At 39.4% G+C, this 14,051-nt stretch overlaps 1 protein-coding gene across 4 annotated transcripts in view; it reads right to left on the reverse strand.

The window, feature by feature from the left end:
- Positions 1-6,989: 6,989 nt before the first annotated feature.
- Positions 6,990-14,051, reverse strand: part of GOLPH3 (golgi phosphoprotein 3) — a 52,022-nt gene continuing 44,960 nt past the window's right edge. For 2 of the 4 annotated variants that reach the window (XM_086361305.1, XM_086361302.1), the window contains one exon: positions 6,990-8,909. In XM_086361305.1, coding sequence (XP_086217431.1) covers positions 8,485-8,787 — 303 coding nt within the window. In that variant the 5' untranslated portion in view covers positions 8,788-8,909 and the 3' untranslated portion in view covers positions 6,990-8,484. Of the gene's footprint in view, positions 8,910-10,191; positions 10,333-14,051 lie in introns of those variants that run through there. The other 2 variants (XM_086361304.1, XM_086361303.1) reach the window with 2 other exon arrangements.

The following is a 14,051-nucleotide window of genomic DNA, read 5'->3' on the forward strand; positions in this document are numbered from 1 at the left end:
TGAGGAGAAACTACTGGGAACAGATCAAAATTGAATAGAAAAAGAATAGAGAAAAAAAAAAGAAGGTCCAGACAAAGGCGGGTAGAGTAGCAGAACCAGATCTCAGAAAGCAAGCTGCCATGTTTCTTTAAGTTGAAGAGAGAAGGAAGTCTAGACAATAAACACAGAAAAGCTATGCTGTCCTGCATCTCCCTTCTAAAATAGGCAAAGTAAAATATAAATATGGGTAATAGAAAATAATCTAGGTCAAATCCCACACAAAGTTATCATAAGAAAAGAAAAAGCATTAGGAGCCAATATAATCCCTACAGCTAAACAAAGGCACACCAGAAAGACATACCTAGGGAACCAATGAAAAATATCTCACAATAAGTTAAAATACATCACGGAAATGACACAAAACATGAATGAAAGATATCAACAGAAATTAGAAAAATTCAGAAACTGGTTATTAAAACTTGGGAAAAAATTAATTTCAGAAAAGACCAGAAGAATCATTCACAGTGAATAAATAAGATATCTTAAGAGAAACAAGATAAAAAGGGTGAAACATTTAAAGGTTAAGTAATAAAGAATGCAAGCAGGGATTTCCCTGGTGGTCTGGTGGTTAAGACTCTGTGCTTCCAAGGCAGGGGGCGTAGGTTCGATCCCTCATCAGGGAACTAAGATCTCACGTGTTACTCAGCCAAAAAATAAAAATAGAAATTTAAAAAAAAAAAAAAAAAGGCAACATGACCCAGAAAAAAGTAGGAATCTCCAAAGAAGAAAGCCTAAACAAGGGAGTAAAACAATTACTAAAACTTTAATTTTCCTGAATTTAAGAATAAAAAAAGATTTGATGCTATGTATTGAGAGAACACACCATGTACTTGCAAATACTGATCCAGAATAACTAACACTAAAACATACTGTAGTAATATTACCAGCAAAATATCAAGGGGGAAAAGATCCTGTGGGCTTTCGGCAAAAAGAACAAGGCATTCATGAGAGAAAAAGAAAATCATGTTACAACCAGACACTGACAATGACGCTTTATGCCAAAAAGAACATACTTAAGATACTAAAAAAAAAAAAAACTGTGCCTCAACCATTTTATCCAAAATGACTTTCAAATAAAAGGCTACAGATAAACTGTCATCAGCATACAAAAACCCAGAGTATACTATTCTCACAAGCCCTTCCAGAAGAATCTACTAACAAAAGAGCAAGACAAGCAAGATGACTGGATAGACATAAGGAATGGTGGTGAGCATTAAGAATGTATTTACTTGAAGACTTAAGAGTTAAAAGGGAGAGATAAGTGTATATAATGACTATGTTCTTACAAAACAGATACAGCATAACTACAAAAAGTAGAGGCGCTGAACTGTACACTTAAGTATGACTGAAATGGTAAATTTTATGCTACAGGTATTTTACCACAATAAAAAAGGAAAACATAAAGCTGTCCACAAGTTTACATTGATATTTGTGATTGAAAATTCAGTTCAGTTTAGTTCAGTCACTCAGCTGTGTCCGACTCTTTGCAACCCCATGAACTGCAGCACACCAGGCCTCCCTGTCCATCACCAACTCCCAGAGTCCACCCAAATCCAAGTCCATTGTGTCGGTGATGCCATCCAACCATCTCATTCTCTGCCGTCCCCTTCTCCTCCTGCCCTCAATCTTTCCCAACATCAGGGTCTTTTAAAATGAGTCAGCTCTTTGCATCAGGTGGCCCAAGTATTGGAGTTTCAGCTTCAACATCAGTCCTTCCAATGAACACCCAGGACTGGTCTCCTTTAGGATGGACTGGTTGGATCTCCTTGCAGTCCAAGAGACTCTCAAGAGTCTTCTCCAACACCACAGCTCAAAAGCATCAATTCTTCGGCATTCAGCTTTCTTTATAGTCCAACTCTCACATCCATACATGACCACTGGAAAAACCATAGCCTTGACTAGATGGACCTTTGTTGGCAAAGTAATGTCTCTGCTTTTTAATATGCTATCTAGGTTGGTCATAACTTTCCTTCCAAGGAGTAAGCCTCTTTTAATTTCAAGGCTGCAGTCACCCTCTGCAGTGATTTTGGAGCCCAAGAAAATAAAGTCTCACTGTTTCCGTTGTTTCCCCATGTATTTGCCATGAAGTGATGAGACGAGATGCCATGATCTTTGTTTTTTGAATGTTTTAAGCCAGCTTTTTCACTGTCCTCTTTCATCAAGAGGGTCTTTACCCTTCACTTTCTGCCGTAAGTGTGGTGTCATCTGCATATTTGTTATTGATATTTCTCCTGCAATCTTGAGTCCAGCCTGTGCTTCATCCAGCCCGGCATTTCTCATGTTGTACTCTGCATTTAAGTTACATAAACAGGGTGACAATACACATCCCTGACATACTCCTTTCCCGATTTGAAACCAGTCTGTTGTTCCATGTCTAGATCTGTTGTTTCTTGACCTGCATACAGATTTCTAAGGTGGTCTGGTATTCCCATCTCTTGGAAGAATTTTCCACAGTTTGTTGTTATCTACATAGTCAAAGGTTTTGGCGTAATTAATAAAGCAGAAGTAGATGTTTTTCTGGAACTCTCTTGCTTTTACCATGATCCAACAGATGTTGACAATTTGATCTCTGGTTCCTCTGCCTTTTCTAAAACCAGCTTGAACATATGGAAGTTCACGGGTCATGTACTGTGAAGCCTCACTTGGAGAATTTTGAACATTACTTGGCTAGTGTGTGAGATGCGTGCAATTGTGTGGTAGTTTGAACATTCTTTGGCATTGCCCTTCTTTGGAATTGGAATGAAAACTGACCTTTTCCAAATTTGCTGACAAAACGTGGTCCACTGGAAAAGGGAATGGCAAACACCTTCAGTATTCTTGCCTTGAGAACCCCATGAATAGTATGAAACGACAAAGAGAAAAGACACTGAAAGGTGAACTCCCCAGGTGGGGAGGTGCTCAATATGCTACTGGAGAAGAGTGGAGAAATAACTCCAGAAAGAATAAAGAGGCGGAGCCAAACGAAAATGCCCAGTTGTGGATGTGACTGGTGATGGAAGTCAAGTCCAATGCTATAAAGAACAATACTGCATAGGAACCTGGAATGTTCAGTCCATGAATCAAGGTAAATTCAGTTCAGTCACTCAGTAGTGTCCGACTCTTTGCAAAAGTAAAAGAGTAAATTAGAAGTGGTCAAACAGGAGATGGCAAGAGTGAACACTGACATTTTAGGAATCAGTGAACTAAAATGGACTGGAATGGGTGAATTTAATTCAGATGACCATTATATCTACTACTGTGGGCAAGAATTCCTTAGAAGAAATGGAGTAGCCCTCATAGTCAACAACAGAGTCCGAAATGCAGTACTTGGGTACAATCTCAAAAATGACAGAATGATCTATGTTCATTTCCAAGGCAAACCATTCAGTATCACAGTAATCCAAGTCTATGCCCCAACCAGTAATGCTGAAGAAGCTGAAGCTGAATGGTTCTATGAAGTCCTAGGGGTCAGGAAGGCTGTAATTGGGAGGAAGCCTTGAACAGCTTCTGGAGAGCTGGCAAGGTTCTATCTCCTGGCTGCAGTGACGGTTGCAAACACACTGCCTTAAAATAATCCATTAGCCTATACATTTGCTTATGACATTTTTCATATATAATTTAATCATATAAAATTAAATGTTTACCTATACATATACTCAAAAATCAAAATACATTACGTATTTCTGTGAGTTTTATATTGGTTTCATTTAATACCTCCCAGGCAGCACTAGTGGTAAAGAAGCTGCCTGCCAATGCAGAAGACATAAGAGACATAGGTTCAACCCCTGCATCAGGAAGATCCCCTGGAGGATGGCATGGCAACCCACTCCAATATTCTTGCCTGGAGAATCCCATGCACAGAGGAGCCTAATGGGCTACACTGTATGGGGTCACAAAGAGTTAGACATAACTGAAGCAACTTAGCACACACTCCAAATTTTCCCGAAATATATATATAAGAAGTGAAATCAAGTGAAGTCACTCAGTCATGTCTGACTCTTTGTGACCCCATGGACTGTAGACTACCAGTCTTCTCAGTCCATGGAATCTTCCAGGCAAGAATACTGGAATGGGTTGCCATTTCCTTCTCCAGGGGATCTCCTGACCCAGGAATTGAACCCGGGTCTCCTGCACTGCAGATGTTTTACTGTCTGAGCCACAAGGGAAGCCATATATGCGTATATATATATCCCCAAACCTAATACCATGCTGATCTCTTTAGTATGATAAAGTCTCCACAGATTCCATGCTTGAGTACTGCACCTAACACTTTACTAAATGGTTAAGAAAAAAAAAAAAAAATTACCATATATAGCAACTCCAAACACTGGGGAAAATATATCACAGACACAGGGGGTTAATATCCATAAAACATGGAAAGTCCTGTAAACCTGGTGAACCAATATATAAAAATATCAATATCCTAAATTATAAAAACAAATAACATGAACAGGTAACTCACAGGAAAAGAACACAAATTACCAATAAAGGTTGTAAATAATAATAAACCCTCAACAATTAAAATAATTTGACCATTCTCCTCTACTATTACCTTGGCAAAGACCAGGATTAATGATGATACCCTCTACAGCATTAGCTAGGGTGTAGGGAAACCCACATTCACATTATTTGAAGTGGAAATTAACAAAGATCTTAGAAAATTTAACTTTATCTTTTACATTTCGAGTAAACTCACGTCTGTTAATTCCTCCCATGGAAATAAAATACAAAAATATGTACAAAAATATTGTTTACAATACTGTTGTAACAGTAAATATGAGAATAATCCAAATATCCATTAATGGGAGAAGTTATACATGAAGCCGAAAATGACTAAAAAGAAAGATGTGTGCTTATTCTTAAAGTTCTCCATAATGTAAGTGCAAAAGGTAAACTGCACACCAGTATATTATGCTAGTGGGAATTATGGCACACAACTGCTCTGCAGGAGTGAATGCCTACATATTCTAACACTGGGCTGAGGAAGTGTGGATATCAATTTAACTTTACCATCTATACCTCTCTCAACAGTAGCCTGAAAGGTTATAAACATTAATACCCCTACTTGATGCTATTAAAGACTATGCGACATTTGCACAGAACTTACAAGAGCCAGGGATATCACTCTGGGACCCAGTGGGCTGTGATGAACTGGAAATTACCTCCAGCTTTCAGTTATCTTGTTCTAGATAAAAGCGAAATGGAACAATGTTATCTGACAGCCTATGTGTTCATATTTAAGATGGAGGCCATTGAGACGGGATTAAACATCATAAAAGTAAATATCTCACAGACTTATGAATGGTGGCTTCCACGTTCCTGGGCTAAGAGTAGCCGTGCGTGGCAGTCATGGGTCCTTGTCATCATCAGGCTGGACATCATCACTCACTGGTCCTATGTTGCCACTGAATTGCACACCAGCCGCTCTCGCTTTCCTTCAGGTGGTGGCCAAATTCAAAGGTTTGTCCTAGTGTTCACAAATAATGGGAAGAACTGAGTAGGAGAACGCATCAGAGGTTGCAAGCCAATCCTGGTTCATTCAGCAGGCCAGGGCTTTCTGGCCAACTGACATTCGACGATGATGCCTTCTTCTGAGAACATACAGTCAACTTTTCCATCCCAGAAAGATTAACCTATGTAAGTTATACCAGGATATCAGAATAAAGTAGGGATATCCATTTATCAGTCTTTTGTGCCACCATGAGATCTTCCTACATGCCCACTATTCTCGTTTTGTTTCTGTTAGAGAAAGAAGCCCCCTCCCAGTCCCAAAACAAGAAAGGAAAAATTACAGTTGAATGCAATTATGTTTTCCATTACTTCAGGATTAAAAAGCTCAAACACTTACCAGATAATGTGAGACTGGGCAACCCCTCCTCTCCAAGCCTACTCTTCATTAAATGAAGACAGTTACTGCAGTTTGGGGAGGTCAAAACAAGATATAAAATCCCTCACTAGGCATAGAGCATGCATTGTTTCCTTTCTCCTTTTTGTTACAGCACTGTTGTAGATCAGGTTATTATAAGGAACACTCAGTAATTAAATAACATATGAAGAAGTCAAAATGCAGCAGATTCTTTGCACAATAGATCTCTATTTAAGTTTCATTATATTAAAACTCTCTGCCTAATTCTTGGATCTGAAGGCTTTTTAACAAGTGGCATAAACCCGTGGACACACTGCACCTTCCACACAGAACATCATCCCTGGAGTCGCACTGATCCTGCTTAGAGAGAGCTGGAAGCAGCAGCCTTCCATAGAAGAACTGAGCTCTAGATGACACCCTCTCCTCTGGAGACACAAATACTGAAGTTGTGGGCACACACAGGTAGAACTGAGGGGCACTCTGCCCTGAAACAAACACTGATGGAAGTACGGGTGAGGCCCTTTCCTCCTTGCTTGAGAATACAGATGATGCTGCGGAAGTCAAGAATACCTCAGAAACATCCAGTACCTCACTTCTAAAATCTTTTCAGGAGAAAAACTGTAAATGTTCACCTAAAAAGAAATTCCAGGACATGGTTTAAGTTTCAAGTATCCATTTTATGGGAATAAATTAATACTTTCTATACTTAATCACCACCAATAATATCATTTGGAGGTATAAGAGGTTATTTTAATGGACAGAAAAATCTGACTTTTTTCATGAATTAAAATAGGGACTGGTAAACCATTGCTCATGGCCAGCTGCCTGTTTTTGTAAATGAAGCTTTACTGGACTACAGCCTCACCCATTTATCTGTACTGTCAATGGCAACTTTCACTCAGACAGAGTAGCTGCAACACTACATGTATATGGTCACAAAGCCTAAAATATCAGTATTTACTATCTGAACCAATAAGAAAAAGTTTGCCAACCCCTTTGTAGAAATACTGCCACGCTACACTAAGGCTAAGTAAAACTTCATCAGAAAGAACACTAAGACCACAAAAATCAGAATACAAAAATACAAATAACATGCTTGCTCTGATTCAGGCACTTTCAAGATCATAGTTTATTTATTACTTCAGATAAAAAGATAGTATACATATTAGGGAATCCCTTAAAACTCAACTCTAGAGTTATACACCATCTAGTACTTTTGCATTGAAGGTTAACCAAAAAAATCTCTAAACACCTGAAAGCCCCACTAGTAACATGAACTATGGTAATAAAAAATTTGACATTTAATTTGTTCAATATATACTATTTACATTATGAAACCAATAGTGATCCAATAAACAGTGATAAAAGTAAAAATAAACTTTAAAAAGCAAAGGTTTATATTCTTAGAATGTGCTAATTATCATAATTGTATATAAAAATTAAAACATAGCAGAGCTTTCTGTTACAAAATTCTTAATCATCTGAGTTGTAGTCATTACTTGCTAACGATTTACATGCAACATCTGCTAGTACTGACATTTGATTGTTTTTCCCCCAAGAAAGTGTGAGTAGATATTGAAGAGCAGACATTAATTTACCTGTGGACAGAAAAAGATAAAACTGTACTCAAGATTAGTACTGGTCACAAGCCTCTTCTCTATAGAAATGACAAAAATAGTAAGACCAAAAAAAAAAAAAAAAAAAAACAATCCAAAAAGGAGATGCATAGGCAAAGAGTACCATGAATGGCACAGCTCAAAAAATGCTGGGACCAATGAAGCCATACATCTTTTCTCTCCTTAATGATGAGAGGTCTATCTTGCCACCAAATTATAATGACTGTAGCAAGTAAGGGGCACCAGGTGTACAACCAATTAAATCCTGCAAAATACTAAGATGGGCAGGGGTGGCCAGAAGAAGGAACAATTTATATATACTTCAAACTATATACAGCATAACTGGAATGCAGCTCATCCCAAACTGGCTGTGTGAAACAACTGGACCTTTATGACTTAATAATTAAAATTATAACAAGTGTAATAATACAATAGATTTACATGGGAAGCAAAATCAAGGGGCACTTTATATTATTTACTGTGTATTTCAATTTAAAAATAATTTGCTAAGTATACATCTCAACTGAGGTCTATGTATAAAATGTCCCAATAGATACAGATATTTACCTTTGGTGAGTTAAAGGCCATTTTGTGACTTCTGTCTGAATTGCAGGCAGAACACTAGATGGACACGCACATACGGGAAAAACTCAGCCTGAGGTAATCCAAAAGATGTGCAGGCGAGGAGACTGGTGGTACTTTGAAAGTCAAAGCACACCAGAAACCCGAAACGGGGAACAGTGAGGATGGCAACAAGGAATGGAATGCCAATATGGCAGTAAAACTTTTTTCAAAACAGAAAGAGGAAGGCCTCTCGTACCAGCAGAATCCTGCATACATACACAAAAGAAAAAGCCACCCACCATTTCAGGAAACAAAAGCCAATTACAGTGTGGGAAGTACAAACTGCAGAAACCCAGAAGTCCATAGAAGAAAATCGACTGGTTCCCGTGAGAGAAGGGGGACGCGTGGTTCGGGGCAGGGTCACTTGGTGAAGGCGGCCACCACCGCCCACAGCACCTCGTTGGTCCCGGCCTTCAGACACTCCACCTCAGGGTCCAAGTCCAGGAGCTGCCGCACCCGCTTGGTGGCCACGTCGTACTGCTCGTCCAGCAGGGGCGCGAACGCGTTCTCCAGGACGTCCGAGGCGTGGGCCAGGTAGAGGAGGGCCAGCAGACGCTTGTCCATGCGGTGAGGGTCGTTCACCCACTTGTCGAGAACGGCTTCCTGCACCTTCTTGATGAGGCGCTGCTTAATGCTGTTGTTGGTGAGGGGGTGTGTCGTCATGTCAAAGAGGAGGAAGTTCTGTTTCTCTGTCGTCAGTACGCCCTTTTCCACCAGGTTTTTAGCTAATCGTTCCCGCACGTTTCTTAACTGATAATGCAATTTTAATGGATTCCACGTCTCACCTAAACAAAAGATTCCAGAAGTTAGAAAGGATAGCTATTAGCTGCTAATTTTATTAAACTCTGAATTATTAAAATGCACAGTAACATCTGACATTTTTTCCTCCAGAGAAACAGAAGAAAATTCAGTTGTTTTCTTGCTAACTAAACCATGAACCCCTTGAGGGCCAAGGCCTTTGGTTTCTAAGCACCTGGCAAATGATTTTCAGGCACAACAGTTACTCAAAAGACCAAACTGAAAGCAGTCTCCTAACCAGTTCCCCTAATGTGGAAATAAGCCAAATATTAAATTATGTTTGCCTTCTCTCTAGCTATTATCAAAAAGCAGCCAATAGCAAACTATGAACTTTCTTTCCTATTAAACACCAATCTGCAACAAAGAGAGAAAAGAGTTAAAAAGTTTCCTGATGAATATGTCATTCCTGAAGCTGCTACATATACCTGGCCTATAAAGCTATGAAAGCTTATTGTTGCTGCTGCTAAGTCGCTTCAGTCGTGTCCAACTCTGCAACCCCGTAGACGGCAGCCCACCAGGCTCCTCCGTCCCTGGGATTCTCCAGGCAAGAACACTGGAGTGGGTTGCCATCTCCTTCTCCAATGCATGAAAATGAAAAGTGAAAGTGAAGTCACTCAGTCTTGTCCGACTCTCAGCGACCCCATGGACTGCAGCCTACCAGGCTCCTCCATCCATGGGATTTTCCAGGCAAGAGTACTGGAGTGGGGTGCCATTGCCTTCTCCAGTGAAAGCTTGTTAGGTAAATGCTATTCTTTGATGACAAATAATATAAAACTAATTACAGATGGACAAATCATTTTCATCATTTCAATCTTGCTGCCTATGCACATTCCCTTTCAAGACAGAAACACTAAAAATCAAATATTTTTCACTAAAACAATTTTTTTCCTTATAGAAGACTAGAAGGAAATACATCAAAATAATCTTGATTATCTTTGGGATTATATGTGACAAATTTTCTTTCTTGTATTTTCTGTATTTTTCAAATCAATCTCCAATGAACATGTAACCATTTGGGTAATTTGAAAAAGAAACTATAGTAAGCTTCTAAATTGGGACACGGTAGAGATCAACCACAAGCACTTATTATATACAAAAGCTGTAAGACTGAAATTTCATAATATTGAGAAAAAACACTGTACTACTGTCTACTACAGCAGTTGTTAACTACTGAGTTGCCCAAAAAGTTCCTTTGGTTTAAGTGAAAATAAAGGACACATTTTTCACATTTTCATTTTTACTAAGAACTTGATTGAACAACATATTCACCATTTTGTTCCACTCCCGTCTGCCATTTTTCAGGCAACCTCATAATTGCATCTTTCCAAATTTATCTTTAAGAGCAAAGAACTGTTCCAGGTGCCTCTTACAGTCTTCCAGGGAACTGAAATTTTTTCCGTTAAAAGAATTCTGTAAAGACCAAAATAAATGGAAATCTGAAGGTGCACTGTCTGGGGAATATGGCGGACAAGTCAGAACTTGCCGGCCAAGCTGTGACAATTTCTGGCTGGTCATCAAAGAAACATGCTGTTATCCTGATGGAAGATTACACATTTTCTGTTGACTAATTCCTGGTGCTTTTCGTCAAGTGCTGCTTTTAGTTAATGGTCTAACTGGGAACAGTACTTGTTGGAATTAATCCTTTGGTTTTCCAGAAGTAGCTCATAATGGAGACCCCCCCTTCCAACTCCACCACACACACGATACCGCCTTCTTTGGAGAAGCCCAGCCGTGGTGTGGTTGGTGGTAGTTCATGCCATGTGCCCTCATCTTCTGTTTCACACTACTGTACCACATCTGCTTCTCATGACCCACGACAACGTATTTTAAAAGCAGAATGTTTTCCTTACGTTTCAGTAGAGAATTGCATGCAAGGAAACGGTCAAGAAGTTTTTTTCACTTATGTGTAACCCAAACATCAAAACAATTAATATAACCAAGCAGGTACAAATTATTTTTAACACTTGATTTGGATATTCTGGGTATGTCCGCTATGTCCCATGTGGAATAACACTGACTGTTCTCAATTAATGTCTTGATTTGATCTCTATCAACTACAACTGGCCACCTGACCGTGGAGCATCACCCAGCAGAAACTTCCAGGACGAAACTCTGCAAACCACTTCTGACACATTCAGTCTCAGCATCTTCTCCAAACACTGCACAAACCTTTTTTTTTTTGCATTTCAGTTTTTACCCGCTCTTGAAATAATAAAACATAACATGCCAAAAATGTTGCTTTTTTCCTTCATCTTCACTATTAAAATGGCTAGACAAAAATTCAATTTTGATAAGTTTTTAAGTGTTCACTGATAAGACAGCTGTCATAATACAATCTAACAAAACTGTTTCAAATGAAGTTAAAGGCAACTAAGAGCCACTAGAGCCAGCTTATAGAAAAAAAGAACAAATCTTTTGGCCACCCCAGTATACACAGCTATTATATTTAAACTAATTTAAAAATTCAGAATTCCCTTGTGGTCCAAAGGACTCCATGCTTCCACTGCAGGGGGCCCAAGTTTGATCCCTGATTGGAGAGTTAATATCCTGCAAGCCATACAGCCAAATATATAAGAAGGGAAAACAACTCTGTTCCTCGGCTGCCCTAGCCACTTTCAAGTACTCATTAGCCAAGTAGGGCAAGAGGCTACTGAATGGACAGCACAGAAAGAGAACATTTCCATCGTCACAGAAAGCTCCATACTAGTGTTCAAAGTCATTTTGCCATGACTTAACACTAAAGAATATGGAGCTATGACTAAGTAATCAGTCTTAAAAGTGAAGTCGCTCAGTCGTGTCCGACTCTGCAACCCCGTGGACTATAGGCCACCAGGCTCCTGCATCCATGGGATTTCCCAGGCAAGAATACTGGAATGGGTTGCCATTTCCTTCTCCAAGGGATCTTCCTGACCCATGGATCGAACCCAGGTTTCCTGCATTGCAGGCAGAAGCTTTAACCTCTGAGCCACCAGGGAAGCCTAAGTAATCAGTCTTGGACTTACCTTTTTACCGTTTGAGAGAAATTTAACTGAGCCTACTACTGCCCAAGCCTACCACCTAAAGGCACATCTCAGGCAGCAGAGCAGAAGATCTCAAGCAGAGCAAAGGACTAACACTGTTCAAAAGGCAGAGATCCGAGTTGGAGGAAGCTAAGGCAACTGCGATATGCAAGGCAGTACTAGGAAAGAGAGGATTATGCAAAGTAAGAGCTCTAGAAATCCACATGGTGTTTTCACTTAGGTGTGATGAAAAACGAAGGCACATGGGTTAAGATGACAAAGTCCACAAAGGTAAAAATAATGTAGGGGGATCGGGGAGGCCAGGGACACTACCATCAAGCTGTAGGGTGAACAATACCAAGAGTTCACAGAGGGTTAGGAAAAATCTGAGTGCCAACTGGCTTAAGTGGAAAGGTCTCACTGAACACCAGGGCATTTAGAAAGAATTCCAAAAGGATCACATCTTTGTATTATGGCTAAACCAGGCCTTCAGTAAAGGCTATTCCAGACCCAGCCTAACAAAGCTTACAACAAACTGATCCACAAGTACTGCCTAGCAAAACAAACTTCAACAGTCTTTAAAGACAAACAGAATTCAGCACACAACAACACAGCAGTCACAGTGTCTAGCCATCTAATAAAAATTACTAGTCTTGTAAAGAAGCAGTTTTGTGACCCAAAACTAAGAGGTGGGGGGGAATCAATAGAAACAGTCAACCAGGGAGTTAGTTCCCTGGTGGACCAGTGGTTAAGACTCCACACTTCCACTGCAAGGGATGCAGATTCAATCTCTGATTGGGAAACTAGGATCGCAAAACTTGGCCACAAAGAAAAATAGAGAGAGAAAACAAACTTTTCAAATAAAAAACCATGGCAAATCAGCTTCCACCAAAAAAAAAAAAAAAATCACTGCATTCAATTTTCTTGATAACTTCAAACATGGAAAGAGCTGAAATATATCTGGGGCCTTATTAGATTTTAAAACTCAATAGTACAAAAGAAAAATATAACTCAGTAATAAATGAAATTCTACTTGTTTTCAATTTTTGGTATTAAATTAGCCCACACCTACATTTAATGTTAAAAAATCATTAACAAAAACAAAAAAGAAAAACCACGAACAGCAACCTGAAGAAGCACTATAGCACAGTAAAACGGTTGTAAGAGCAAGTTCTGGAGCCAGACTACTTGGATCTAAATCCCAACTTGGTCATTTCCTCACTGTGCAACCCTGGGCAAAACTTCTCTATTCCTCTGTATCCGCTATGTAAAGCAACGAAAACAACTTTTTCCAGCTTATAAGGGTTATTATGAAGATTAAGTTAAAGATATATCAAGTTCTTAGAACAGACTGGTACAAGGTATGTTCTCAATAAACATTAGCTATGATTTACCTGTGTGCAACAATCAGCACTTTGGCAGCAAGAATTTATCCTATTAATAATGGTCTAAAAAAATCATATGAAGTACTGAGAATGCAGAATTAGTAAGACATACTTCTAACATGAATCAAGGCAAATTGGAAGTGGTCAAACAAGAGATGGCAAGAGTGAATGTCGCCACTCTAGGAATCAGCGAACTGAAATGGACTGGAATGGGTGAATTTAACTCAGATGACCATTATATCTACTACTGTGGGCAGGAATCCCTCAGAAGAAATGGAGTGGCCATCATGGTCAACAAAAGAGTCCGAAATGCAGTACTTTGATGCAATCTCAAAAACGACAGAATGATCTCTGTTCGTTTCCAAGGCAAACCATTCAATATCACAGTAATCCAAGTCTATGCCCCAACCAGTAACGCTGAAGAAGCTGAAGTTGAACGGTTCTATGAAGACCTACAAGACCTTTTAGAACTAACACCCCAAAAAGATGTCCTTTTCGTTATAGGGGACTAGAATGCAAAAGTAGAAGTCAAGGAACACCTGGAGTAACAGGCAAATTTGGCCTTGGAATACGGAATGAAGCAGGGCAAAGACTAATAGAGTTTTGCCAAGAAAATGCACTGGTCGTAACAAACACCCTCTTCCAACAACACAAGAGAAGACTCTACACATGGACATCACCAGATGGTCAACACCGAAATCAGATTGATTACATTCTTTGCAGCAAAAGATGGAGAAGCTCTATG

This window comes from Bos grunniens, chromosome 20, assembly GCF_055505025.1.
Source record: "Bos grunniens cultivar Pamir isolate PY7600 chromosome 20, Bosgru_T2T1.0, whole genome shotgun sequence".
NCBI lineage: Eukaryota > Metazoa > Chordata > Mammalia > Artiodactyla > Bovidae > Bos > Bos grunniens.